This window comes from Strongylocentrotus purpuratus, unplaced genomic scaffold, assembly GCF_000002235.5.
Source record: "Strongylocentrotus purpuratus isolate Spur 01 unplaced genomic scaffold, Spur_5.0 spur5_scaffold_5, whole genome shotgun sequence".
Classification (NCBI taxonomy): Eukaryota; Metazoa; Echinodermata; class Echinoidea; order Camarodonta; family Strongylocentrotidae; genus Strongylocentrotus; species Strongylocentrotus purpuratus.
Window position 1 is genome coordinate 35,022,815 of NW_022145611.1, and position 26,886 is coordinate 35,049,700.

A 26,886-nucleotide genomic window follows, 5' to 3' on the forward strand; every position below is an offset into this window, starting at 1 on the left:
CTAATTTGGATGTAAATTAACATTTTTGCCTGACTACATGTTTTGCTTGATAACATCCATTTCCATTTTTTTATCCATCAGAATTATCCATCTCATTTGTGTTTATGACCGCTCTTGAATGCCACTATAGTTGCAGCATCAAAACAAATTCCAGTGGTGAATTATGGTAGATCGAAGGAAATGAGATTTAGCCTGCCGTGCATTTACGCTTTGCTTTCGACGTATGGTTTTATGCTAGAAAAAAAATCATTACGGTGATCTGCAGGAAAATGAAAGATGATGATGAACATTGCCGATGCCTTTCAAGTAATGATGTAAAAGCCATGGTATCTAAATTGATCAAAATTGCAAAGAATAGAAAGATACGCAAGAATATGACACTTAACCCATGCAATGCTATATCATCTGTAGCTCAGCAGAGCTTCATGCTGGTATTTCTTATGGGGATGGGAACTTGATGAAAATTTATCATCAGGAATATGTTTTGTAGCATATTCATGTAAGTCTACATAGGTGTTCTGTCTGGCATTGCTAATTGTGGTCCCTTGGGTTTTTTTTTTCAACTTCCAACGATCATGGAGAAAGAGAACCGAGTCGAAAAACTTGTCAAGTCAGTGCGAGTATACCTTGCGAGGACCTTATAAGGTTTGTAGTAATATAAAGCATTGATTGAAGGTAATTTTAACATGTTTTAGTTCAAATACTAAAAAAAAGGATTATGTTTTTTTATTATAAGCTTGCATAAAAGATGAGATCATGGGGGTGATGGGGTGAATATGCCTGTGGGTGATCAATGCCTGTATCAGGTATTGACACTTGCCAGCCATTGAGGCGAATCTTAATCAGTCAAGCTTAATTTTATACAAGGGTGATGCTCTTCTGTTAAACTAGTTTGGCTGGCTTGTGTTTGTCTAAGAAATACCAACCTACAGGTGAGGTATGGTGCAGTTCTTGACACTGCAATGAATCGAGATGTCTTTAACAAAAGGTCAGCCGTCAAGTTAGCGCTTCCCAGAGTTCACTTTACAATCAAATTTGCTTTCATGATGTTCTTCAAGACCCATTGATACTTAACCTGTCTTCTTAAATTGGATTTCTTTATGAGATGACTTTCCCAGGTCTATGGAATGCAGTGAATTGCCAGGTTACATTAATCCAAAGTTCAGTCATGGTGGTTTTTAATTAAACTCTCAGAAATTCCAGGTAGAGAGGGGGACGTTATAGGGCTTGTTTCACATCTTTTAATTCAAGATTTGCGTGTGAGTATACTTTGTGTTTTATCAAATGCATTCCAAGATCACTCTTACAGTTTCTTTTCTTTTGATGGCTTATCTGAAGCTAATATTGAATGATGCGTAGGAGGTTTGTAATGGGATTTTTGGTGTAGGATTTGGCAGAGCTGCCAAACCTCCCAGATTAGTTGGGAGACTCCCGGAAAATCCACCATTCTCCCAATACCCTGACACACATACAAAATCTCCTGGATTCTTACGGTAAAAAAATTAATCCCGGTGGTATCATTTTATGCGGGGTTTCATGTTATCTATTCAGTTTAACCTCACACATGTGGGAGCGATTTCATATCAATTTTCTTTGATCTAGTCTAGTAGATATCATATTTTCATGATCTTTGCAAACATCTAAATGTGAATGTCCAAAATTTGTGAATGTGTACTTGATAAGCTAAAAATAAGGTTATAATTAGAGTCAATTTGATACCTGTTTTTATGCAAAAGGGGTCATATTTTGTTGAAAATTTACAATTAAAATTACAATAAAAACACCATCGGGCCACAGAATCTCAGATACCTCACTGATTCCTGATAAATCATATTCAGATTTACTGTTACTGCTTTTGAAAGAAGACAAAGGGAGACACCTGTAAAAGAAAGAGCTTGTCAGTTATTTGTTTTGAGTCATCATTAAAAAACATTCTGTGGGATAAACCAATCAATGCAGCTATTCAGATGTTCGATTTCAAATATTTTCTTTAGTCGAGGGTGTATTGATGACAAGAAATATCATGATGTCGGTCATATGGTCCTCAGGCTTTGTGACCTTAATGAAAATAAAACAATGAAGTTGGGTGAAGAGGCAGAGTTTGGCATATGATGGATAGAAAGAGAGATAACAGAGGGGAAAAAGGGAAAAAGAGGGAGTGAAAGAGAGGGAGAGATAGAGAGAGAGAGAGAGAGAGAGAGAGAGAATCAGAAGAGTGAACTAAGTGTTATGCAGCACAGAATATGCAAACTAAGTAAAATAATAAATGATCTTTATATAAAACAGTTAGTGGTTGATAAGAAGTAGAATAAAATGCTAGGATAGAAAGAAAATTGCCAGAGTTCGATAGCTGACAATGAAGTTCATGTGTAGAAAACAAAGAAATTATGAGACTTTGAAAAAGAAACATGTAAAGAACTGGATTATATGGAAAGGTGAGGCAGATTATTATGATATATGAAATAACATATCTTGGACTAGAGTGGGAAAGAGAAAGTGCAATGTGGCACTGGACAAAATAACAAAGTATATCCATGCTCTCAAGAGGGAGAAACTTTATACTTGCAATCTGACCTTTACAGCTTCAGAATTCAGCCCTAAAGAAATTTTCGTTTCATTGACTAAATTTATGAGTAGGTAGCTGCTACTGGACAAATCTATTTGACAAGCTACATAATGCAGAATGTTGCCAAAATTATTATTCTGTTACTGTTACGATTATATTGTGATTTTGTAAGGTAAATTTACACAGAGTGCATGCTGACATATTTAATTTGATATTAAATATTCAGTAAAGTTCAGCTGGATGACAGCTGTCACAAATTTACAAAAGAAGGCTTACATGGAGACATTTGACTTAATTTCATATTCATGTCATGTTTCTCACATAGTGCAGGTATCATTATTTTTAGTTCCATTAGTTAATTTCAACTCAGCAATAAAACCATTATAATCTACATTAACAAAGACGGTTGACTACCAAAATATATTGCTAGAGTAAGTTAGCAAGCAACTTGTTAGGGATATTTTCTTCTTGCTCCAACATTAAGGAAGGTTTGTTACAGAAATAGAAATCTTCAGTATTTTATGAAATCACATTATGTACTTCTTCTTACATTGAATGCATTTGCTATGAAATGTTTTCATAAAGCTTTTTTTTCTTCATTTTTCCTCCATCAAAGTATGTAGAGAATTTGTCATTAATTTCATATGAAGGTCACATGTGCCCTCTGAAATGTTAATGAAATAGCTCTTTTAACGGCAACAATCATCTCAAATACGTGAATTATGAAAGCAAAATATTCATGGAATTCTAGTTAATATTTGAGTCAGATTTTTTTGGTCATACATAGATGCAATAGAAAGCACATATCATAAATTCAGTGTTGTTTAACCTACTCATACCAATGCAGTAAGTGTGTATAAGATCTTCATCTCAACTACCTGACCTTTTCTTTCTGCCTTAGGAAGTGTTTTCGTACTTCATCGCGTGACAGCCTCGTCCCAAATGGGAAGTTTAGAAAGTAAATAGTGGGAGACATATTACTCAAATTTTGCCGTTGAAGAAGTTAGTGTCCTTGCATATTATGTTATGCAATTAGGCCAACGTATGGGTTAGGGTGCAAGCCAGTTTATAAGGCAATAATAAGAATTAATAATTCCTCGCTTTTTTTCAGTCATTCGACTGTCGTCATGAGGGAACAACTTGTGAAAAAACAGACCTCAACTCCATTTTATAAGATCTTATTTTTTAGAAGAGCTTCAGATTTTTTTCAGAAATTTGTGTTAACCAAAATTAGAACATTCTTTACGTGATTATGAAACTAGTAATATGATATTAACATATCATTAATTGAATTTATTAAGTTAATTATAATTAATTTCTTTATTAAGGTTTTATTTAAGATCCAGAGTACATGTTCTCAAATGGGCTACTGCTTTAAGAAAACACACTTATCCCATAGACGTTGCTTTCATTAACATTCTAATCTTTATCTTGGGTAGATGTGAGGTTACTGCAATCAGAAAATAGTTCAAAAAATAAAGTAATTGTTGTGCTACAGAAGGTAAAAGAGGGTAGAAGGAGGAGTGAGAGAGGCACAGAGAGAGACACACAGAGAGAGAGACAGAGAGAGAGAAAGAGAGAGAAAGAGAGAGTGGTGACCATAGGGAAATAGACGCTATGACCCTTGGAGAGAGCAATTTTAATACGGTACACCGGGACTTCAGATTTTATTGGATTCTAAATGCCACATGCAAATGTGTAATATGATTGCTTGACATTTGCTTCTTGCTGCCCATTACAGCATTTAGTCGGAGATTTATTTCCCCTACCCGACTTTTCCACTTTAATTGGGAGGAGGCAAAGAAGACAACATGATATGCCTCTTCTGTAGAAGCTTGGTATTACAGGAACCTTAGATGTCCTAGTTTACTCAGAGGTGAAAATACGGAAGGAATGATGTATACTGAATGAAATCTATGAAACTAATTTGACCCATATTATACCAAATGGCAATGTCTTTACCATGACCTAGATGGTCTAATGTACATTAAGTTAAAAACGACACCCATTAAAGGATGTCCTTATGTGTCGTGTCATGATCATATAATCCTTGGAAGAATATGAGCATATCGTGGTAAATAATGATGTGTTTTAGTGTAGCAGGTTTACTCAATAATCTCATTCTTCTTTATGTAAATGTATTTATCCTGTGCACTATTTCAAGAGAAATCTTAAAGGGGAAGTCCACCCTGAAATTAAGTTAGTTTTAATAGGAGTAGAAAAATGAGAGAAACAAGTCAGTGAAAGTTTGAGCAAATTCCGATTAAAAATAAGGAAGTTAGGATTTTTGAAGTTGTGATCAATCAAACACAAATTGGCAACTCTATGACGTATCATGCGAGCTCAACTTCCATTTGCTCAGTACTAAAAAAATCTAAAATTTTCAATTTCCCTCAAGAAAAATTTCTACCATACATGCACCCTAAATATAATAATTGCAAATATGTTTCTATACTCCCCCTGCAAGGAACAAATATATATTCCGTCATCAATAACGAAGAAAACATGATTTTATGGAATATTATGCACAAAGCAAATGAAGGAGAGCTCGTATAATAAGTCACAGAGTTGCCAATTTGTATTTGATTGATCACAACTTCAATAATTCATAACTTTCTTATTTTCATTCAGAATTTGCTCAAACTTTCACTCACCTGATTTTCTTATTATTCTGCCTCTATCGAAACAAACTTATTTTGGGGGTGGACTTTCCCTTTAAGTTCATTTTTAGGATAATGGTTTTATGTCCATTCATAGTTAAGTACTGGTCAAGAATTGTGGCTGGTTGCATTTAATTAGCGCGTTGGGTGAAATTATATATAATTTCTAATTTTATTTCAACTTAAAACTAAATTCTAAAGTAGTTAATTTTATTAAAAAACACAAGCAACAACAACATGTCATGTAGAAAGTTGCACCTTATCAGCATGCTAATGAAGACTACTCTTTGAGAGTAAGTCTGCTAATGTTCCTGCCCTTATCATTCACATGGGCTAAAGCAGCTTTTCATTTAGAGAAGAAGATGTTAAGTAAGACTGAGTTGTTTGATAATGGAGACTGAAGGGTTATCAGGTGAGTCTACAGATGACCTGAAGGGATCGGTTAAACAAAGTCTCCACTGTTTATTCCAGCTTCTTTCCTGCCCCATTATTCTCCATCTAACCCGGCCCCTCCCCTGCTAGCATTGTTATTGCAGTCTCATGCCAGAAGCTACTCCCAAACAAAGTATTGATTTATCACTGCCATCTTTATCTCATCCCTTCAATTTATTCCTGGCCTGGCCATCCCAAAAGCAGTAGGTGGTTTGTAGTCGTGTTCTGACTCAAATCTGATCACACCTCTGTTCTCTGTTTTATTTATCATTTGCATCACGCACTGGTTTTAGTCTGGGGATTTTGTTATGGATTCTAAGGGATCTCAAAACTGACTTAATATCAGATAAAACAAACTAGCTGCATGATGGATTATTGACGTAGGATGTCTGTATTCATATAAGGAGAAGGGATGTTGACATAAATTGTTATTTTGTAATCAGTTCAAAGAGGCAACATATTGGTACTGGTAATTGTAATTGCACCATACACATTTCTGTAATGACTTATAATGGCGCTATTGTGTACATTTTAGAAAATGTGAAGCATTTGTAATACATTATGAGTGTCAGGAATGTCTTTCTTTAAGTTTCAGATAGGTATGAGATGTGTGGAATATAAAAGGAGTATCCAGCATTCCATCACATGATTTCATGTTGACTAATTAGGAGCATATTGCACCTGTGTGTGATTGACTGGTTTGTTTACACCCCCATGAAATGTTGCACAATCACGCAATCGTTAAAATGATTTAGCCGCGGACGATAATTATGATAGAGTGTGTGTTTAAATTGGCAAGAGACGAGTTGCGCAAACATGGTGTTTGATCGTCGTCACAACGAACATCTGTCACCCTAGACCCATGTCATGTGACCACTTTTTGTTAGTTCGTTTGACAAACACCCTCAAGCGAGGGCCATGAGCATTCAATAATCCTTAGCTTTGGTTTAGTGGTCTTTACTGACAAACCTTGTTCAAATTTCACATTCTATTACCTGGGTGAATAAACGTTGAATTGATTGATTAAATATGCATATTGTGTTATGATCCTTTGAGCATATTCTCTTTAAGATTTGAGCAGTAAAGATTTAAATAGGAGAAAAAATGCTGTGATATAACATAGGGTCTTATCACTTAAAAGCTTGAGGGTTTTTAACAGTGAAAACTGATAGACATCATGTCATTACAAGAACCTCCTTCTTAAGTTAAAGCTTTATTTGATTTGTTTATCATGCATGAGATGGGTTGTTTGGACTAGCAAAGTCATAATATACATTAATCGCAATTGCAAAGAATTTTGTTTGATTGATTTTTGTTTTATTCTTTGGAAATTCATTTTCTCTCATTGCTAGAATACGATATCCGCTGTAAACATTTGCTTACCGAAGCCCATATTTTGAGGGTTTGTTTGGTTATAGAACTGAGCATTACACATAGCTGCAAGTCATGGTCACTCTGAAGAGAACTTGATAGCCAGTAAATGAAACAGCAGAGTTTAAAAGAGTGGAGAGAATAATCTTTGCATCTTGAAGCCTAAGGCAGATCAAGTACGGCAATGGACCATTGGCGCCATGGCCTATACCTAGCCGATCCATTGCCTCTACTCGAGACGTCAAAACCTCCCCGTTTTCATGAATAATGGAGATGATGTCGGGAGAAGGAGGCGGTGAGCAGGAGAATGACTAGATTAGGCCCGCAATCTGATGAATAAGTCTAGATTTCTGCGGTAAAATGTCAGTTATAGTTTTCAGTTTCTCGAAGAGTGGTAGCAGAAAGGGTTGTCAAGTGTTTGGATATGACAGTCAGCATTTGATGGCAGTAAGATGTATCAAAGAATGTCATAGATAGAGGGTATAGTTTGTTCTTAACCAAATGGTTCAAATGTTGGAAGCCACAAGGACATTGACTCATTATATGAGTTAATGTCCTTCTAGCTCTCATTAGATTAGTTCAATGTAGCCTTTGAGGATCCTCGTAAATCAGGCACTCTGTAGAGCAGACATTTTTATGAAACATACGATGATGCATTGCTCTTTGAAATAAAAATTATCTTTGTCTATTATATATATATTCATTCAGAGATCTCAACTAATGCTTCAAGAGATGCCTAAGTAAACAGTGAAATTTATTATTAGTAAGAAAGACAATGCAGATGCTGTCTTACTATTTTCTTCAATCAGCATTTATTTCATTTTATAGTTAGTGCATCTATCAGTTTGTAGATTTATAAGTGAGAAATGTTTTAGATTTATAAGTGAGAATAAGTAGGATATAACTTTGAATGGAGATTTTTTTTTATAAAGATAACCTGATAGACTGAAAAGGGTGTGCCAAGATTCCATTTTGAGCATATTTTCAGTTTATTGTTAATAGTTTTCATACAGTATTCTCCTCATCTTTTAGATTCTTTGGAAAGAAACACTTTCTATTTTATGGATGCATTAGCCCTCCATGGCTAGAGGCTATATCATTTCATGCACCTGCGTATGGTGCGGCGGTATGGGGAAAGATGCCTCAGGGCATAAACTCTCGATCCCTCGATTCAAGTTCAAGTACGCCATCAAATTCCTCCATCAAGGGACCGGGAAAAAGAAAATATCTTGTACGATAAATGGAGCAAACTCATATTGATAATGAGTGGAAAAAATTAGCATAGATGGAGCCAGGGAGGATAAGTGTTCTATGCGAAATGAAACCAATCACATTTGCATTGCAAATCGGTACAGTGTTCATACAAGCATGGAACGTACATTTAAATGATGCAGCATGGGAATACATTATGTATATTGGATTTTATGGGAATAGCAGTGGAATCATACTCTTCATAAGTTAATAAACAAGTCTGTTCATTACAGAGACAGGGATATCATAAAGGTTATCGATCCACCTGTTCTAAAAATATACATGTTTTGATAAAGAATTCTTTAAAAAACACTACCACTCCTATGTAAGTAGAACAATGGATTCATAGCTTGTCCCATAAATATATTTATTTGTGATGTACAGCAGTGAATATCTGCAGGTCCTCCTATTTTTGCCATGCCATGCCTCTACTATACTGTTTTACTGATTCACTATACAACAGATAGCCACTCATTACATGGATATTTTGAGAGCTTTTTGACTTTTCCAGACAGAGGCGTTGAAGAATTCCCAAACCCATCAATTCCATTTTCCTGCACCGATGTGTGGATGCAGGTTGGGAGAAATGCTAAGTACATACTTCAGACGTAATTGCCGAGTTGAGATATGCACATGGTGAAGTGGAAGAGGTGTCTATGACTTCAATCCATATCCCATTTCAGTTATCCAAACAGCTCGCCCCAAAATGAGGGGCTGCTTTTCTGTTTCCACATCAACTATTCATGATAAGCTGCCTGGTAATACAGAGAAAATGATGTTGGTAGAAGGTGATTAATGCACTGCATCCTGCTTCATCGATGATGGATTCTACCACTCATGGTGGAGATGCACCCTTTTTATGATTGAGCATGGAGAGGGTTAAAGTCTGATTGAAAATAATGTCTCATCTCATTCTTGAGAAGGTAGCATGAAAATAGCATGAAAGTGCTAATCTACTTCATATCGTTATGAAACGTTATGGAAACATTCATGGGATAATATCAGAATGTTCCTCTGGTTGTTGAAACTTATTAAACCTCATTGAAATACACACGTATTGAAGGTGAAAGGAAATATCTTCATGGTGTTGTATTTCATGAAATATTCTTACCCAAACCAAAACTCTTTTTGAAAATCTAAATTTATATCCTTTTTTTATTTAAGCAAAATATAATTGAAATGTTGAATTTGGAAAAGTGATACTTAGGTAAATCAAAAAAAGTAGAAGAAATATAAAGTCACTGGAAGCTCAATAAGCTCATAAAAAGTACCTGAAGTTATATTCAATCCACTGCATTTCACACAGGAACATTTGCATTCTTGTAACATGTTGGCGTTGCATGTGCGAGGATATGATTTGCATTTAAACTGTATTGTTTGTTTAGTTTATAAATGCATTCTGTTTTTAGCATGTAGCAGCGCTTTCTGTCAGATTGATATAGATTGTGTTTTAGAGAGAGATTTCCTTACGTGGGCTTACTGTTGTCGCCTATGTAATGCTAGCAGTCTAAATTTTAAAGAGCAGAGATTTGTCAAAGACTGCTAAATTTAGACCTTGCCTCCAGGAGATTTTTCTGGGCTTCGTGAGGTAAACCAGAATGTGATCAATGTGTAGATAATGTCTGAATATATTGTATCTTTCATTGTGCTTATTTTTTCTTTTGATGAAAGAATTTGTTGTTGTTGATAGTATGATTGAATATTTAGTTTACATGTTTCAATTTTGCATGCTATATCTTTTGCCTTTTGATATCTGTATCAACTGTGAATTTTTGTTCATTACAAACTGATATAGAATCATTTTGTCATGGGATAAGCACAATTCACAGTGCAAGTATTAGCCCTCACATTCTTGTATTTGAAAATACATAGTGAACTAAATCAAACACAGTGAAAAATTGTTTCAAAATTTTACATTAAACTGAACATTAAGCTACTACAATATTTGTATATGTACTCTCCTGGCTTCATTTGGTCAAAGTAAAAGGATAAGGGTTAGGGTTGTGACTGGGTTTCAGATTTTATCTAGGGTTAGGTTTAGGTTATAGTGTAGTTAGTGTTAGGTCCCGGGCTGAAGTGAGGTATCTGGTCATTGGTGAAAAAAAATGATAGTGAAGCACTTGTCGTTTGAGAATGCTGTCATGCAATCTCATATGTAAGTCAGTTTCTATACTTTAAAGTGTGGATATAAATACTTTTGCCTCTCCTTGGTAATACAGGTAAAACGGCCACGTCAGCTACCTTTGATGGGAATACCTACATCAGCTACAGTCTCATCAAGAAGAAGATCTCCAATAATCGTGATGAAGTCCTCTTTGAGTTCAGGACCCAGTCCCCAGCGGGTCTGATCCTGAGTGTAGGGGAGGAGTATGACTACATCTACGCTGCTATGAATGGAGGCAGGATTGAGATAGCTATTAATCTCGGATCAGGAGAGTATAGAGAGTTTATCACAGCCAGGAGAGGACAAAGTGGATTCATTGATAATGAGTGGCATAAAGTTAGGATTACCAGGGAGAATACAGAGGTAAGAGAAATAACATTTTGCTTTTCTATCACAATATGGACACATTTATTTTCAGGAAGACTTTCTTAATGAAGTGCAAAGCCAAGCCAAGCCAATTGCCTCTTGAAATGTGGGAACATTGCAATCTCATTAATTGATTTCAAGTACATTAAGATGTTAAGACAATGAAAAGATGATAAAGACATTACTTCACAAACATAAGGAAAACAACAACAAACAAATGAAAAATGAAAATGATGGTTTGATGGAATTTATATCTGTACAAATTCGCAATAGGACAGTAATCTAATTAACCATAGGATGAAATGCTAAAGTTAAACCAGTCTTGGAATAGAATATTGAAAACAAAAGAAAATTGAGCCATCTTCCAATTCCATAACCGCATCCAATTTTGAAAGGTGATATGAAGGGAAAAGAAAGATTGATTTAGTTAGTCAGTATTGGATGTGAATAATCTTGCTGATCAGTGTCTTGTCGAGCTATCTATCTGTGAGAGTAATTGAATATTAGCCATGCCACCCTGTTTTTATCGAGTGTGAGTGTGGGGGTACATCTGGGCACACGTTGAGAGCAGGTGCACGACGGGGAGGCGCCCATCACTATCCTCTATTATCAGCGAGAGAAGCAATGTTAAAGGCTCACTCACAGGGAAGACCATTCAGATATTACCCTCATGAGTTAGCTGGTTGTAGATTGAAATTGATATTGTTGATATATTATGCCCTTTAGTCATATGTGAACTTTTGAAAAAAGGGAGATGACTGTCTGTAGATGTTTATTGGATATGATGTTTTGGAAAATATGTTTATCAAGAATCTGGCGAACCGAAATGGAAGTAACACTACTCTGAAGATTACACTGAAGTGTTTGGAATTAAAAATAAACAAAATATTGAAAGAGATACCATGCTATTGTTAAATTTTCCTTATAATTGCCTTGAAAATGGATTAATGATTACATTGCAGATTTGAATTGGAGATGATTATTCATTTTATCAGTTTTTAGCAAAGATGGAGTTTCTTTTTTATACTTATATTTTGATGAATTCTTTTGAGGTAGATTATCTTTTAACTTACAGAAAGAAATACTTTTAAACAACACATGAATTATAATTTTTTAAACCTAATTATTTAACGATTTGAAGAGTTTAAGAGAAGCTTAAGAATGTGATTGACAAGGCTTTATAAATCATAGAAACTCAAAAGTTGTCCTTTAAGTCACGTTGTTAATAAATTGCTATAAAGCCCTATTCACACTTGCAACAGTAAACTGCCTTTAACAAAAATATTTGCAGCAAACTAAAATCATTTCACACTTTATGTTTCTGTGTCCTATACAAAAAATACAGAGATACTATTGCGGGTCTTTGTCGCACCCAGCTTTTTCTCCCCTCCATTTGCTATTTACTTAAATGTAAATGGATTTTGTGTCATTGCTGCAGCAGTACGGCTTCTATTTTTAGGCAGATTAACTCATCAAGTGTAAATAAGGCTATAGGATGTAGATGGGTAGATAGGTGTTTTAGACGTGGCAGCTGGAAGGGACGTGGTTACATTGACACCAATCTACCTTCTAAATTAAAATTTATTCCAAGAATTTTTTGGAAGCATCATTTTGACAGGAAACATTAGCATCACACATCTGACTGAGCTTTGCAAACAAAGTACTTCCTCCATTTTTTTTCTGAAGTGTATTTAATTGTTTCTTTTTATTATTGTATTTGATCAGATTAATTGGATCATTTTTATTTTCTAATTCATCATGAACTAAAATTACTTGCTCTGCTATTTGCTGATATTATTTTTCATTGACATGATTGGTATGATGGTATTGTAGGTGACAGACAGGTCTTTTCATGAAACTTTGTGTTGATTGAATAATGTGTTGTTATTTGTTCTTTAATAAAGTTTATGTGGTGAGGGGCAGAAGGGCCTTTACATGTTATTTTACACAGAGATAATTCCCTTCTGGTCCTCAACAAACGTTAAAAAATCTTTCTGTATTGCATATTTTGAACCTGATTATTTTTAAATTACCATTATTTTCCTCGACCACATTTTTCTTTTAATTACCCATATAAAGAGATTATGACAAACTATTATGTATCATCTTTACAGGTAACAATAAGAGTGGATGAGAGTATCATGGCAACTGGGAACACAGAGGGGGATTTCATGCGCCTCGGGGCCACCAGGGAGTTTCTGGTAGGGGGTGCAGCCAATCCAGAGCTGGTACCTGGATACAGAGAGGTGTCACAGAACTTCAGAGGCAATCTCAGAGATGTGAGTTCCATTCTTATTCTTGTCTTGGAGTAGTAGGTTGAAATAGTGTTGTGGTCATGCTGTATTCAAGCACATACCAAGATGGTAGAGAGAGAGAGAGAGGGGGGGGCGGGGAGACGCATATATTGGAATAGAGAGAAAAGAGAAAGGGGGCAGACACGCAGATAGGAAAGCAGATAGGAATAAGAGAAAATAGACTCAGAAGGGAAAGATAGACAAACAGACAGACAGACAGACAGACAAACTACTGGTAGAGTCACACATATACTTACAGACGAAGCGGTCAATCAATTTAGATGTATAGAGTAAGAAATATTTTGTATCCTATGAATAATAAAAGAGATACACATGTATTGTGATATTTAATTAATTAAATCAACTATTGGGTCAGCTGAGCAATACCGTACAGTAGCAAACCTTGCACGTCCTATGTTAATAGGAGGAGTATATTGAATCTGGTATTGCCTGTCAGAACAGCTATTTTCCCCCTCACTGTACCTCACTGCCCCTCATTGCCCCACATTTTCCACCTGATCTAGTTGGGCAATCTGAAGACAGGTTTTTTTCCTTCCTGCTTAAATTGAAAACCGACCCGATTCACTCCTTGATTTTGTGGCAAGGGGTGGGTGGTGAATTTCTTAGTTCCAATATGAACTAGTAATTCAATTTTATTGCCCTATTTCCATTAAACAATGGTAAGTTGTTTTGATCTGCCTGTCACATTCTCAGGAGCCAAGATGTACTGAGATCCAGTGGCAGACATGCTACTTTTTTTTTGGGGGGGGGGGGGGGGGGGGGGGGGAGGGGTGATTCTACTAACATATTTTTTTCCATAAAGACGACCGTGAAAACATTCAAAACAACCTCCATAATACTCCCTTAGTGTTGTGGCCACCATATCATTAAAGTGTATTCAATTTTAAACCATAGTTTGTCTATTATTGCAAACATTCAAGAAAAGAATGAAGCACTTGGTATCATAATCCATTAAAGGATTATGTGACAAAGAGGAAATGCCCACTGATGCAGATGTAAGACTTTAGATTCCAGTGAAACAATTACCACTACAATGTATCAGCAACACCAATGTACAAGGTTTTTTAATCAAAGCCCAATTATCCTCACAATTTAAGGCTCACAAGTAACCTTTATCAAATACAATACAAAGTAGTCGCCTTAATTGAAGGGCTAGAGTAATTAAGAGCTTTATGAGTCATTGAGCTTTAATGTGAGTGCATCAAGCCTTGTTTGCAATAAACAGATAAGACATTACATTGTCAACACATACAGTCATGCAGGAGAGATTAAGCAAAGGACTTGTCAGGTCATTGTTGTAGAAAACCAAAAATTTGATAAAAATTGAATACAGCTTCTATAAAAGAGCAACATATTATAGTAGCAAGTATTATGAGAAATAGAAACTTTTTTTTTAAATACTGAAAATAAATATATAAATGAATATGTATTATGAATCATGGATAAGAGCAATATTTTCATACTAGGCTTAATTTTTCTTCTCAGAATAAATGGTATCTTTTAGTGCTTAACTCACAGTTAGTAGATCATCCTCAGAGCAAGGATGTGCTCATATTTATAGTTTTTTTCCCTTTGGCATTTCTAATGTACTTGTTATATATCATAGCATTATTATGGATAGAAAACACCAGTAGCATACCCAATTTGTTGCTATGTTGAGTAAGCTTTAATTTAGCTTATAGTAAACATCAAGAGCAACTTTGTTTAAGAAAGACACATACAGAGAGTAAAAACACTCTTATTTTTACAACTTTCTTGTACTTTGTATATTCACATCTAATGAAGATCATTTATTAATAAAAGAATAGAGTTGTTTCCGCTATGAATATTTAAAAGCAAGAAATATTGACATTAGACAGCCTCATTTCATCTCTTCTTTAATCTTCTTTTGATGAAAAAGCAAATTTCTGTAAATTGCATTTTTATTTCTCATAACTGTTCTCATCATGATATGCCAACTATCAATTCTTCATCAAGGTGAGCCCCCTTTTTCTTGCTCTCAGCAGATGAAATTATTCTCACTATAAATTCTGAAAAGTTGAATTTCTGGAAGACCATGAGTTTCTTTCAATAGTTTCTACCTTTAAAGAGAAAAAACCCTCTTGAGTTGGTACTGTCTTCCAATTCCAGCATATTTCCATCTTATTTTCATCTAATACCAGATACTGAAAAACACTGTCTCACTGTTATGAAACAGAAGGGCATAACTCATACATAGCATTAGTGCCCTTTTCGCTCTCAGCAGACAAAATTATCCTCACTATAAATTCTTTTTATTCGTCTGTGGCAGGTTGTCCCTTAAAACAATGGAATCTAATTAGTGTGTAAGAAATCAATATGGCATGTCAGGTAGTGAAATCTATGGCTGTGTGTGGATAGATGGCTGATTAACAGTCAGTTAATACTCTGGTAATCTTATATTTCCTTCTTTTAGAACTCTCCAGATACAGACAGACAAAAAGGATTGTGTTTTAACAAGTTTATAGATATTACTGTAAAGTGTGATATAACTTTGTTGTGACGTAAAGACTTGATCAAAACTACATGGCTGTTATATTCCTTGGTTATTCACTATCGAGTCAAATGGACCTATCATTGAATTCTCTTGGAAAATTATGTTCATACAGGCCTATCTTGTCATCATCTGATGCCTTTAATGAAAGTTCTGCTTTTTAAACATTTCAATGTTTATTTTGTTGATTATTTTTCTATGAAATTTTTTCTAATGGATAATTTGTACAAGAGTTAACATAAAAGAAAACAAAATATGAATGTTCGTGGTAAAGTGGAATGAAATATTCTTTTTGTTCTGTTGTTCCATCAAAAAGGAAATTGAAATAATGCTGTTAATGCCCTCACCTTCGCTTCACTGATTTTCCTCTTATGATATTTCATAAATACATAATACTCTATCATCAGGGATACTGCAATTAAGATATACCAACCTTAATGCAATGAACAAAAGGTGAAGATTAAATTGGCTCCAGCGTGGCTGGATCATGACAATAGACTCACAAATGCTGGACATTCTGCTACACCGCGTGCAAAGCGCTGTAATATCGCAAACTGGGAGGCAATTATGCTAACCCCAACAAACAATCCGATAAATCTTTAAACTGGAATCACAATGTATTTCCTTACTCCTATTGGGCCTCCTCCGTGCCTGTCTCACGTTAGCTAATCAATGATAATTAACAACTCAAATCAATATTGGTTTTCCTGTAGAATGATAGCTAGCTGATGCTTGTACACAATGAGTAACTGTACTGAGGGATTCAAACTTTCCACACATTTTTCATTATGTGCCACACCGGAAATGAGGAGGTTGCCTCGTGATTTCCCTTTATTATATCCAGTGAGACAGCAATTCTCATATTTCTGCAGTAGCACATTTGGGAAATGTTAGTACATGTACTATACAGACAAACTAAACTTCAAAAGGGGGAGGGGTGCTACATGAGAAACTAAATCCCCATTAAATTTTTATGGAGAACAAGAGTTATTCTCATATGTTCTGCGACTTGTGAATAATTTTCTGTAGGGTCATTCAGCCAGATAATATGAGTGTACAGAAACGTTCATTAGTAAATCATTCTGTAGTCAAGGCTATAGGAAAGCTGCAGCTAAGCATTTTCTAATTCATACGTTTATGTTTGCTCTTAGCTCTTAGTGTTGTGTATGTAACCAGAAATGAAAGTAAAAGGGCTTTCAGAAGGGCTTTCAAGAATTTAGATAACTTGTTTGACTATCACTTTTCAAAAATGGCCTGGAAGTTTAAAGAAAATCATTTATAATTAGAACTCAATGCTTAAGTGTTTGTCACTATTTTGTGTATAGAATATTACTTGTAATATAATCCTTATGAAAGGTCAGATCATAACAAAGAAAAATAATACTTTCAGAAATTCAGGCCATTTTATTTTATTTGAAAAAAATATATAATATTTCATGCTAAGTACATTATCACTTTAATGTAATGATTCTTGCAATAATCATGCAAAATAACCATTCAAGAAGTCACTTAGTATGGTTCAACAACCACAAGAGTTGAAGCACGTTTCTGTCATTATCTCGACAGATAAGTATCAATCTTTCACTCCTCAAATAGGCAATTCCCCTAATTGAATCTGTCCTCTGTAAATTAAAAAGCTCGTCCTTTCAGACTAAACAATTCAAACATCACCCAGTTCATCACCAGCTTCACTGAAAAATCAGTAGCACTTATTGGTGTGTTGAAACAGAATTAGTCATGTAGCCAATTAAAATAAACGGGAATTGATATTGACTGTTTATTAGTTAACTCTAATGAGTTTGGTGAGATAATGTTGAACGGAGGGGGTCAATCAGCTGGATTGGGTAATTGGTTTAGGGAGTATTGTCACATATTGCAGTCGAGATAGAGAGGCATGTGCGGTATTATTTGTTTGATGTTTGTAAATGGATGCTATTGTTTAGTTTACGTTGATATAATTGTAATGGATATCTAAGCTCATCTTTTCCTACTGAAAAGGTTCTTTTGATCTAAAAACACAATATGTTCATCTGATAGGAACCAAAATGGTATCGACTCATATATATTTACATGTCTTTTTGGCTCTTGGCATACAATTGATCTCACATTTCTATGAAGAATGTATATATTTATGTTGTATTTCTTTATTGATGTAAAAATCATTTAACATGAAGCCAAAAGCTCTTATTGTCTAATTTCCAAAGAAAAAGAGCAGATGGCATCAGATACATTGAAAATACATCAATAGAAGATAAAAACTGATTGAGTGGGGTGTGCAGTTCCATGCAAATCACAAATTATTTATGACTTCATGTTAGATGTATGATGTGATGATGCATACTGTTTTGAGTGAAAGTGAAATAGAGAAATTAATGTTATGTATCCCATTACTGACAAAATAGGTATCCCATGAATTAGTCATTGAATGTCATTTCAAGAGTCATACAATTTATAAAGTGTAGATCCCACAAAATATGTAGGTTTGTATCTTTGCACATAAAAGGAAGAAATAGTGCTATTAAATGCAGTGAAATGATATTTCAGAATAAAGCAGAAAATTAAAGATAACATTTAAAATAGTTTTGTTGAATTTATTTATGTTTTCAAAGTGATTTTTTTGGTAATATTATCTTGTAAAGGAAATATACATCAATCCCTGCTGGTGTTGTCATATTAGTGAAGTACTCTTTCCTTAGACTATAGCATCCCTTTAATAGCACTAACCAGAACATAGCACAGTGTGTCATGATCGTTATGTTTTTCCACTTCATGGCCGTTTCATACTTCCTATTTTAGGACATCTTTATCGCATTGGAAGCATAGGATAGGATCATGTAGGACGTATCAACGACTCATTATTACGTTCTTACTTGCCTCGATCCAAAACATGATTAATAGAGAATGCCTGCAACGGAAGCGATATCTAGTCGTGTATGAATAATGATACCATCATACATGCGCTATCTTTCTGTGAGGCTAGTGCTTTAAAAGCAGTGGCTTTTGGATGTGGTGAAGATGTATAATATGTTGAGTAGTGATCGTACCTCTTTCTCAGTTTACAAGAGTAAATCACTGCTCATGTGCTTATTCTTTACTACATCACTCATTAATACTGTTATTCTCAAGAAAGAAAGTTAGTGCTGTCATTGAGCGAATAATTGATATTATTATGTTCAGCAAAAAGCCAATAAATAGAAAATAATGACAGAAAACAATATTGTGTAGGAGGTACAAAAAAATGTGCAAAGGAATTTCAACGATAGTGAATTCATTTAACTTAATTGTCATTATTCATTATCATTTTACAGAATTACAGAGTCATAGCTAGCATACTATTCTGTGGGTTAACAAAGAAAAGTATCTAAGTCAGTGAGAAGCTCTAAGGTCAATGATATTTATTTAAAAACGGTTTATGTTCTTGTTTGTCCGAAAGGAACACAATATAAAGTCACTGGGAAACACAAGCATCTGCCTGCTCTGAAAAGTGTCATAGTTTCTGACTAGGTCCAGCATTTAAACAAATCGTATTTGAGGAATGTTTATGTGGAAATGGTCCATTAAATTGACTGCCCAATTATCATCTTTCAAGTTCCTCAACGAGCTCCTGCTTCTCATCCCTCATCACCGATAAGATGACCCGTAACTCCAAACGCTTCTTGCCTCTCTCTCTCTCTTTGTTTTAACTCTTCCTTATGTCTTATTCTCTGGAATTCTGATGACTATCTCTTTCTGTGTCGTACTTGATGTAGCCTTAAGTGCTCAAAAATCTTCTGATGTTTATCGCTCCAAGTAGGAGCAAAAATAGATTGAGCTATTTGGTGTTCTTCACTTACTGAACAAAGATCCAAACTTAAAGAGGTAGATCCAGGTTGTGAGTTGAAGAGAATTTTAACCTGATTAAATAAATTCAGTATATCTGACTTAATAATGTTTGTTTGTAGTGTATCAAAAGTTTGGAATATTTTTAATGATTGCTTTTGGCTAATGGTGTCTGCACCATGGTAAAGGACATTAAACTCTGGTTGCTTTCTTCAAACATTCCCACGTTCTGCTTAAAAGCAATGTTCTAATATTACAAAACATCGCCTGTTTTTCTCATGACATGTGGATACTTTCAAAAGGTGTTGAATTTCATTCCTCTGAACAGTATTTACTTTTTCTTGACGCTTTCGTCTGTCCAGGATATTAAGAGAAAAAGGAAAAGAGTTTGCGAGACGTGATTTGAATGGCACGCCACAGAGGAGCATTTCAAACAAGTCGGGCGTTTAAACACAGGTGCTGAAATTCTAGGCCGTGGACTCTCCCATTGCATGAGATTCATAGCCCAAAAAGTCAATATGGTATTTGCATTTTTTGTCTCCGATGCCAAAACTGATCCGAATTCTGTAGAGCTGTGTTGCAATTGGGTCTGTCCATGCTTCTTTTATCCATTCGTGCTCCGGGGCATTAGTAAATAGAGAGAGTGAGAGAAAGAGAGAGAAAGAGAGTTGACCAGCAATAGACATTCCGAGAGGAGGATGGGTGATGAAGAAGTTACTCTCGTTTATTTTCAAAATAGCTGAAGTAGGAAAGTTCAACCACTTCACTTAATAGTATATTTCGTCGGCCTTATGCCAAAAAGGGCCTTAACCCGATTTTGGGGGTTATTGAGTTATTAACATCACCTTGTAGATTTCATCATTCTCTTTAAAATGATGTGCTTCACTTGTTGGAATTCGATTTATTTATGAAGATAATTATGAATTTCAAAAGGGCCTTAACCTTCACGGCAAATCAATGACAGGTTATTTCGTAATTTCCATTTAATTCAAGAAATATCAGTAGAAACACCATTAAAAACATGATTAGTCTAGAATAGACACAATGTACTTAAAATAATCACTGAAAGTATATGTCATGAATTTAGATCATGAAATCTGAGTGAGATTTAAATTAGGTATGGATGCATGAAATGCGACCGACTCGTTGAAATACGCAGATGTCAACGTATGGGACTGTGATGAAAAATAAACAACGAAAAAGATGTTCTAAATGTACGATCTCTAAAAAATAACTTTACCGAAAGCTGCATTATATTAATAAAAATATTCAGATATCAAAAATACTTTTTCAAACATTTTAATTAACCAGTTTTATCAGTTTTTGTGATCCAATAGCCGTAGGAGGGCCTTTCTGGCAAACCAAAGGTGTTGCGAAACAAGAAAATTTCCTTATGCCAGAAGGGCGCTAACTATGCGCGCCCTTTTGGCATAACGACGCGTAGGTTACGCCCCTTTTTGGCACAATGCCGAGTAGGTTACGGCCCTTCTGGCATAAATACGCTGCATTCAAGCCTTATGCCAAAAAGGCCCTAACATGTTTTTTGCACATAGCATGTACAATTCTGAATATTTTATAACACATTTAACACATTTCATGTAAAACTTAATAACTTAACATATTTATCGAAATTGGCTTCAAAAAAAAAAAAAACGACCACAAACTTTTGATTATTAGAGAGGCCAAAACCTTTAAATGCGATTATCTCGAAATGGCCAAAAGCAGTTAAGGCCCTTTTGGCATAAGGCCGACGATTTCTTGCAATCAAAAGTACTTGTAGTAATGTTCTGCTACCATTTATACTTCCTACCTGTTTAATCTTAAAGTTGGGGAATGATAAGTTCATGGTGTTGGTTTGTAAGTGGATTGTTTAATAAATTACATCAGTTAAATTGTTGTAAATTGATAGGTTGCTTGATGGTATAATGACCGAGTACATCTTTATGGGAAAATAAGCTTGGATACAAATGATTGATACCTAGTAGAGAATATACTTCACCCTTGATGTTGTCTAAATCCAGCTCTGGGAGTCCCAAAAGGCTGTGAAATCAATCTGCTTTTATGTACACGTTGGAATCATAGATGGAATATATATGTAATGCCCTTACTATTTTTAATACAGATATGCTTAGTTAAACATATTCAACAATAGAAAGAGTTAAGCAGTATGTCATTTGATACCCTGGTGCTCCTCACAGATAATTTCCAATTTGATACTAAATGTATAAATATTGCTTATCAAGTGTTTATGGGTTGCCTTAGCTGTGCCTTCGAGCTTCTAGTTTTTTTTGTGGATTCAAATGTTGTAACCACTTGATATCCTAGCTGTTTGTTTTTCCCAAAGCTGCATAAATAACTTCTTCTAGTGAAATGATATGGTGACTTTACTCCCACAAATCTTGCAGCTTGGCTCAAAATAGAGAATATTTTATAACTGTGTGCCTCTATCCCTTTAGTATTTGAACACGATGAGGTGGTAAATAACATCTATAGCTCCGGGATATGCATGTTTTCCTCCTCTCTTAGTCTCAGATGCATTCAAAACCCTGTTCCTATTGCCAAGATTTGCGGGGTTTTTCTCATTGCTATATTTAGATTGGTTTTCTACACCTTTGTATCGGTTTAAGCCAATTCTGTTGCAGATGGTGACTTACATGATGCGCACCACACAGAGAGGTGTGTAGACCTCGTGAATGTGAGCAGTGGGAACGCATCTGATCAGTACGTACTCACAGACACACAAGCATGCACAAGGAATGATGTTGACAGCTTGGCTCATCTGGCGCTAACTTTCCCATTGTCTGTCTAATGACGTTCTCATGTTTTTAGTTACTCAAGGGCAAAGACTGAAATTTTTAAACTCAGAAGTGTCTTCTCTAAATATGAAGATAGAGTTACAAATTTGATGCTTTCTTAGTTTTGTAATGATGGTCGTAGGAGGACCAAGCTGTCTCATTTTAAAGATCAAAATATCATGAAGGTGGGGATGGGTGTTACAGAAGATGACTAAAGGCAATGCCAACCTATATATTATGAAGGAACCTTTTGGAGAAGAAATTTGTGTTTGCATAGTCATGATGATTGCAGTAGCATTATCAAATGATCTAAAAAAATGAGTGAGTGTTTAAATCAGTAATATGATTTGAACATTTATGTGATTTCTTAGGAAGAAGAAATATGAAGATCTTCATATCTTCAGTAGATATCAGACTAGTAGCCACCTTGGCTGTGATCGTGGTTCTATGCATCAGAGGGAATGAAATCCATGGTATCAAATTTGATTCTTGGTAAGTTAATCACGGGAGGAGTGTTAACTTGAAAGCCAGTCTTTAGAGGTGTGTTCACACTGTGAGCAAGCAGTATCATGTGTCGCCAAGTTGTCTGTAGAAGACTCGACGACACTTCTCGCCTGTAAAAACATTGTAGATAGTCCAGTGTGCCAAGCTCAGCCAGCAAGAAGCCAAACATTTTATGCGTAGCCGCGGCTATCACCCAAGGGCGTTCACCACGGAAATAATATTCACTCTCGAAGAAAAAAAGCAATTGAGCATTCGTAATCAATACTGCCACCTTTATTTTTCAGGGCGTATTTTGGGGAATGTGGGTGCACCTCGATGTCCAACTGTGGTAGACTACATGTTTTCATTAGAAATGGAATACGGGAGATCAATAAAAGCGCGTTTCGGGGGGATTTGAGACATGGGACGTGGGATGGATTACGTGTGCAATATTAGCTTGTTCTTGGTACTAAGCTTGTACCATTGGCCCCTAGCTGTAGTTACACTGTACTATGCCGACAGTAGAAGAGGGTTTTGGAAGCTTTAGACTTCATTGATGATGGTTGGCGTAGTGATTGGGTCATGTGATATGAGCTCTGGATTGAAGAGTCATGTGACTGAGTGACAGGAGCTTGAGTGCAGGTTGCCACTTTCTTTCCATTTTGGCTTCTGAGGTGTAGGGTCCGTAGGGGTTCGTAGGGGTAGATCAGTCCCGGTACTACTTCTTGAGGTCTTAGGGCAAGTAACAGAAGAAGAGCTGACAAAGTGATACAGTGTGGCAGAAACCAGAGTATCTCTACCCCCAGATGACTTCAAGTATATGACATAGTGATTGAAAGCTGTTTGTGAGGAACCTTTTGAGATCAAGGCCTAAGTCAAAATGTGGTTTAATAAATCTGGAATGATGAATAATAAAGAAAGTAATCTTATTCAGAACCTTTGGCAAAGTTGGGCAATTGAGCATCATACCCAAGGAAAATGAAATTCACACAATTCGATATCATAATATCATCACGATTGAAACATCCTATACCTTTAGGAGAAACTGATTACTTTTTGGGTAAGAAGCTATGTGGATAAAAGTTAACTAGATTGAGTTGTGTTGTATCAGGAATCATAGCAGTATTATTACCCATAGTTATAGCTGCTGTATATTAGTTGAAGATAGCAATGGGTTTATATCCACAACAAATCAGTCAATATAACAATAGTGATGCCTGTACATGTATCCCAAATGTTGAATGTACAAATCAATCACTACTTCATTTTGCTAATCCAACTGTATTGGGATTGCCGGATGAAAAGTGAGAAGACCCCTGTCAAAGCAATACACATATATATTGGCCTTTTAATCATTGGAATGATCTTATCAAGGAATTGGTCTAATTTAGGCAGATATCAATAAGACCTTTAATGGGAACACCTATGGTGATATCCAAATCCATTATGAAATGTCAATCAGACATTGACACAAATCTTGGTATATAGCATAACTTCTCTCATTTTCTTGTGATATTGGGTCCAATATGGATGGGATTAAAGGCCAAATTAAGAAGGTTTTTAGAAGGTTATTTTTTATGTGTGAATAGATCTGTATATTACTTGTCCAGCTGTCCATTCTCCTATACAGTCTCCTATACTTTAACACAGAGTTAGCACCCTTCTGGCCCTGAACAGACAATATAAACATAAAGGAAAGACCTTTGAATAGGAATATTATCAACTGCAATGAGCAAGCTGTTTAAAGAACATTTCTGGAGAAATTCAACAGTTCATAATAGGAATCAAGAAGGATTGGTGCCTCTTGAATACAAATTTGGAGTGGTTAAACATAACTTGGGATATGGCAAATGTATGTGATATGAAAGTGAGTGCATGAGAAGCAGTGGGTTAACATCCCTTGGGTACCCCTGAAGGTTGGTGAGTGTGAGTATTTTGGCCAGCGTTCACATCATTTGCTGTCCTGTCAAGACACTGCAAATCCAAACAGTGTCGTTGCAGCCGTTGACTGTCCAGAGGCAATATTCAGACCGTTTGTTTGCATAGAACATGGGGCATGGGATGAGATATGGGATGAATATTTGATGAATAGGTTTAAGGCAAGATAACTCAGTAATGACCCAGATTTATTTCAAGTGGTCCATGCCAAAGCTATTTTCAGTACCTTGTTGAAAATACCTTTATATTCTGTGTGTTTTTTGTGGATGAATAGAATTCTATATAGCTTGAGGCGATTCTATACAGCTGATGAAAATAGATAAAGGTAGAAATAAAAAGAATATTGAATAAATTCATGATAATACTACTGCAAGGAGACCAGAAAGTGCCTAAATCTTTATTTAAGTGTCAATTACACTGGGATAATATCTAAATGCATGTGAAATTCAGTTCTGATTTTACGAGGTAGTATGTCCATAATGTTATGCTCATGAATTTTGTGAAAAACATTTTAATGTTCCATCATCAGTTGTCAGAATATCTTGATTATTGTATTAAATAAAAGATGGTTGATATTCAGAGGAAAAGTATAAATCAAATTTAAAAAGGAGAAAAGTGTGTTTGCTGATGTTTTTCAGAATGTTTCATGTGGAAATGATAATACCAGCTTCTGGAAATAACGTTTATATAAAGAATAATATTCACTAGTGTTGAGAAGAAAGAAAGAAAAACTTGGCTACTATTTATTCATCCCATCCCGTCATTTTGATTAAAAATATGAAAACAGAATATGTCCAGAATTGAGTCATTATAAATCATAATGTACATTTTGACCTTAATTTCTTTGTCTTTGATTTCACATGTTGTATATAATGGAGAAGACTTAATACTGGAGCTTTTGTATTCTAATCATCATTATTTCTTTCTTCTTTTGATTGTCTTTGATCTTCTAGGTTGTTTACAACGGTGAAGACTTTATGCTTGAGCTTCTTGAGTTGGCTATCAGTGGCGATGACTTCACTCAGGTCTTTGGTGATATCACCTTCACAACAGAAGATGTGGATGCTATCGATCCTATCACTTTCCTCAGTGAAGAATCCTTCCTTCTTCTTCCAAAATGGATGGCAAAGGTAAGCTAGAGTTTTCTTCTTTTGTTCAGCAGAGTTTCTTCTTTCTCTATCATGGGTGAAGATAAAAGAGCTTGTGTGTGAATTTTGTCCAAAACTGTGCATGCTTGTGACATAGCTTTGGATGAGGAGGAGAAAGATTTAGCCAGCAAATATCTGCATGGGTCATAAGTTGAGTGCCGAAAGGGTGTTTAGTCAGTATGAAAATATACTGAATTAATGCCCTTCTGGCTCTCAAAACACATCATCTATAGACATAGCATGTTTTTAAGTCACTACCATGAGTACCTCCCAAGGAAAGGGGGATATGTTACTCTACAATTGCAATTTTTGTTGTGTGTGCTGAAGTAGAAATTGCATATCTCTAGATGCATTTTTTAGTTTTGATTTAGTTATTATAGCATCAGTAATACATTGCAGGAATATTGAAATAGTAGCTTACACTTTACACATTGGAAAATCTAATCTGAATATAAATATATTTTTAATGAAAGATGGCAAATCATATACAAACAAGATATTTCCTATTTTCTTTGTCATGTCATTAATATTAGTAAATGCTTACCATATAGTGACATATACTTGCGAAACATGGTTTTGATTTATTAAGACAGGTTTACCAAGTCAAGGGATGTTTGGATACATCTAAAGCTACAAATTAAAATAGTGAATTTTAACTCAATGTTTTCATCAAGTTCTTTTTTTTAATTAGCTCTAAGATAGGTTGCCGTGGTTTCAATTAAAATGTTCCCTTCCAACTGGAACTGGTGACTTTACAATGTCTGTTTATGTAATTACCAGGGTCTGTATTCCATATAATACATGTATGTTTTCATGCAAAAAATATTGAAGTAAATTGACTTGGATTTCTATGTTTTAATTCGTCCTGTGTTTTAGCATGTAATCATTAGGCCTGACATGCATGATTATTGGATTGTTCTATCTGTTGTTTTGTTATGTAATCATGTTAAACGTTGAAAGGTTGAAAAGAGTGAAACTTGTAAATTGTTTTGGTTGACATCAATAAATGTTAAGGTTGTTTTAAATTAAGATTGAAAAAGCAAGTATTACAGAGAAGAGGGGAGAG

At 35.2% G+C, this 26,886-nt stretch overlaps 1 protein-coding gene across 6 annotated transcripts in view; it reads left to right on the forward strand.

The window, feature by feature from the left end:
• The window catches only part of LOC115917961 (neurexin-3-like), a 117,654-nt gene that overhangs the window by 58,364 nt on the left and 32,404 nt on the right, over positions 1–26,886 (forward strand). For all 6 annotated transcript variants that reach the window (XM_030998392.1, XM_030998394.1, XM_030998396.1 and 3 more), the window contains 3 exons: positions 10,500–10,807; positions 12,925–13,089; positions 25,626–25,802. In XM_030998392.1, the coding sequence (XP_030854252.1) occupies positions 10,500–10,807; positions 12,925–13,089; positions 25,626–25,802 (650 nt within the window). The remainder of the gene's footprint in view (positions 1–10,499; positions 10,808–12,924; positions 13,090–25,625; positions 25,803–26,886) is intronic.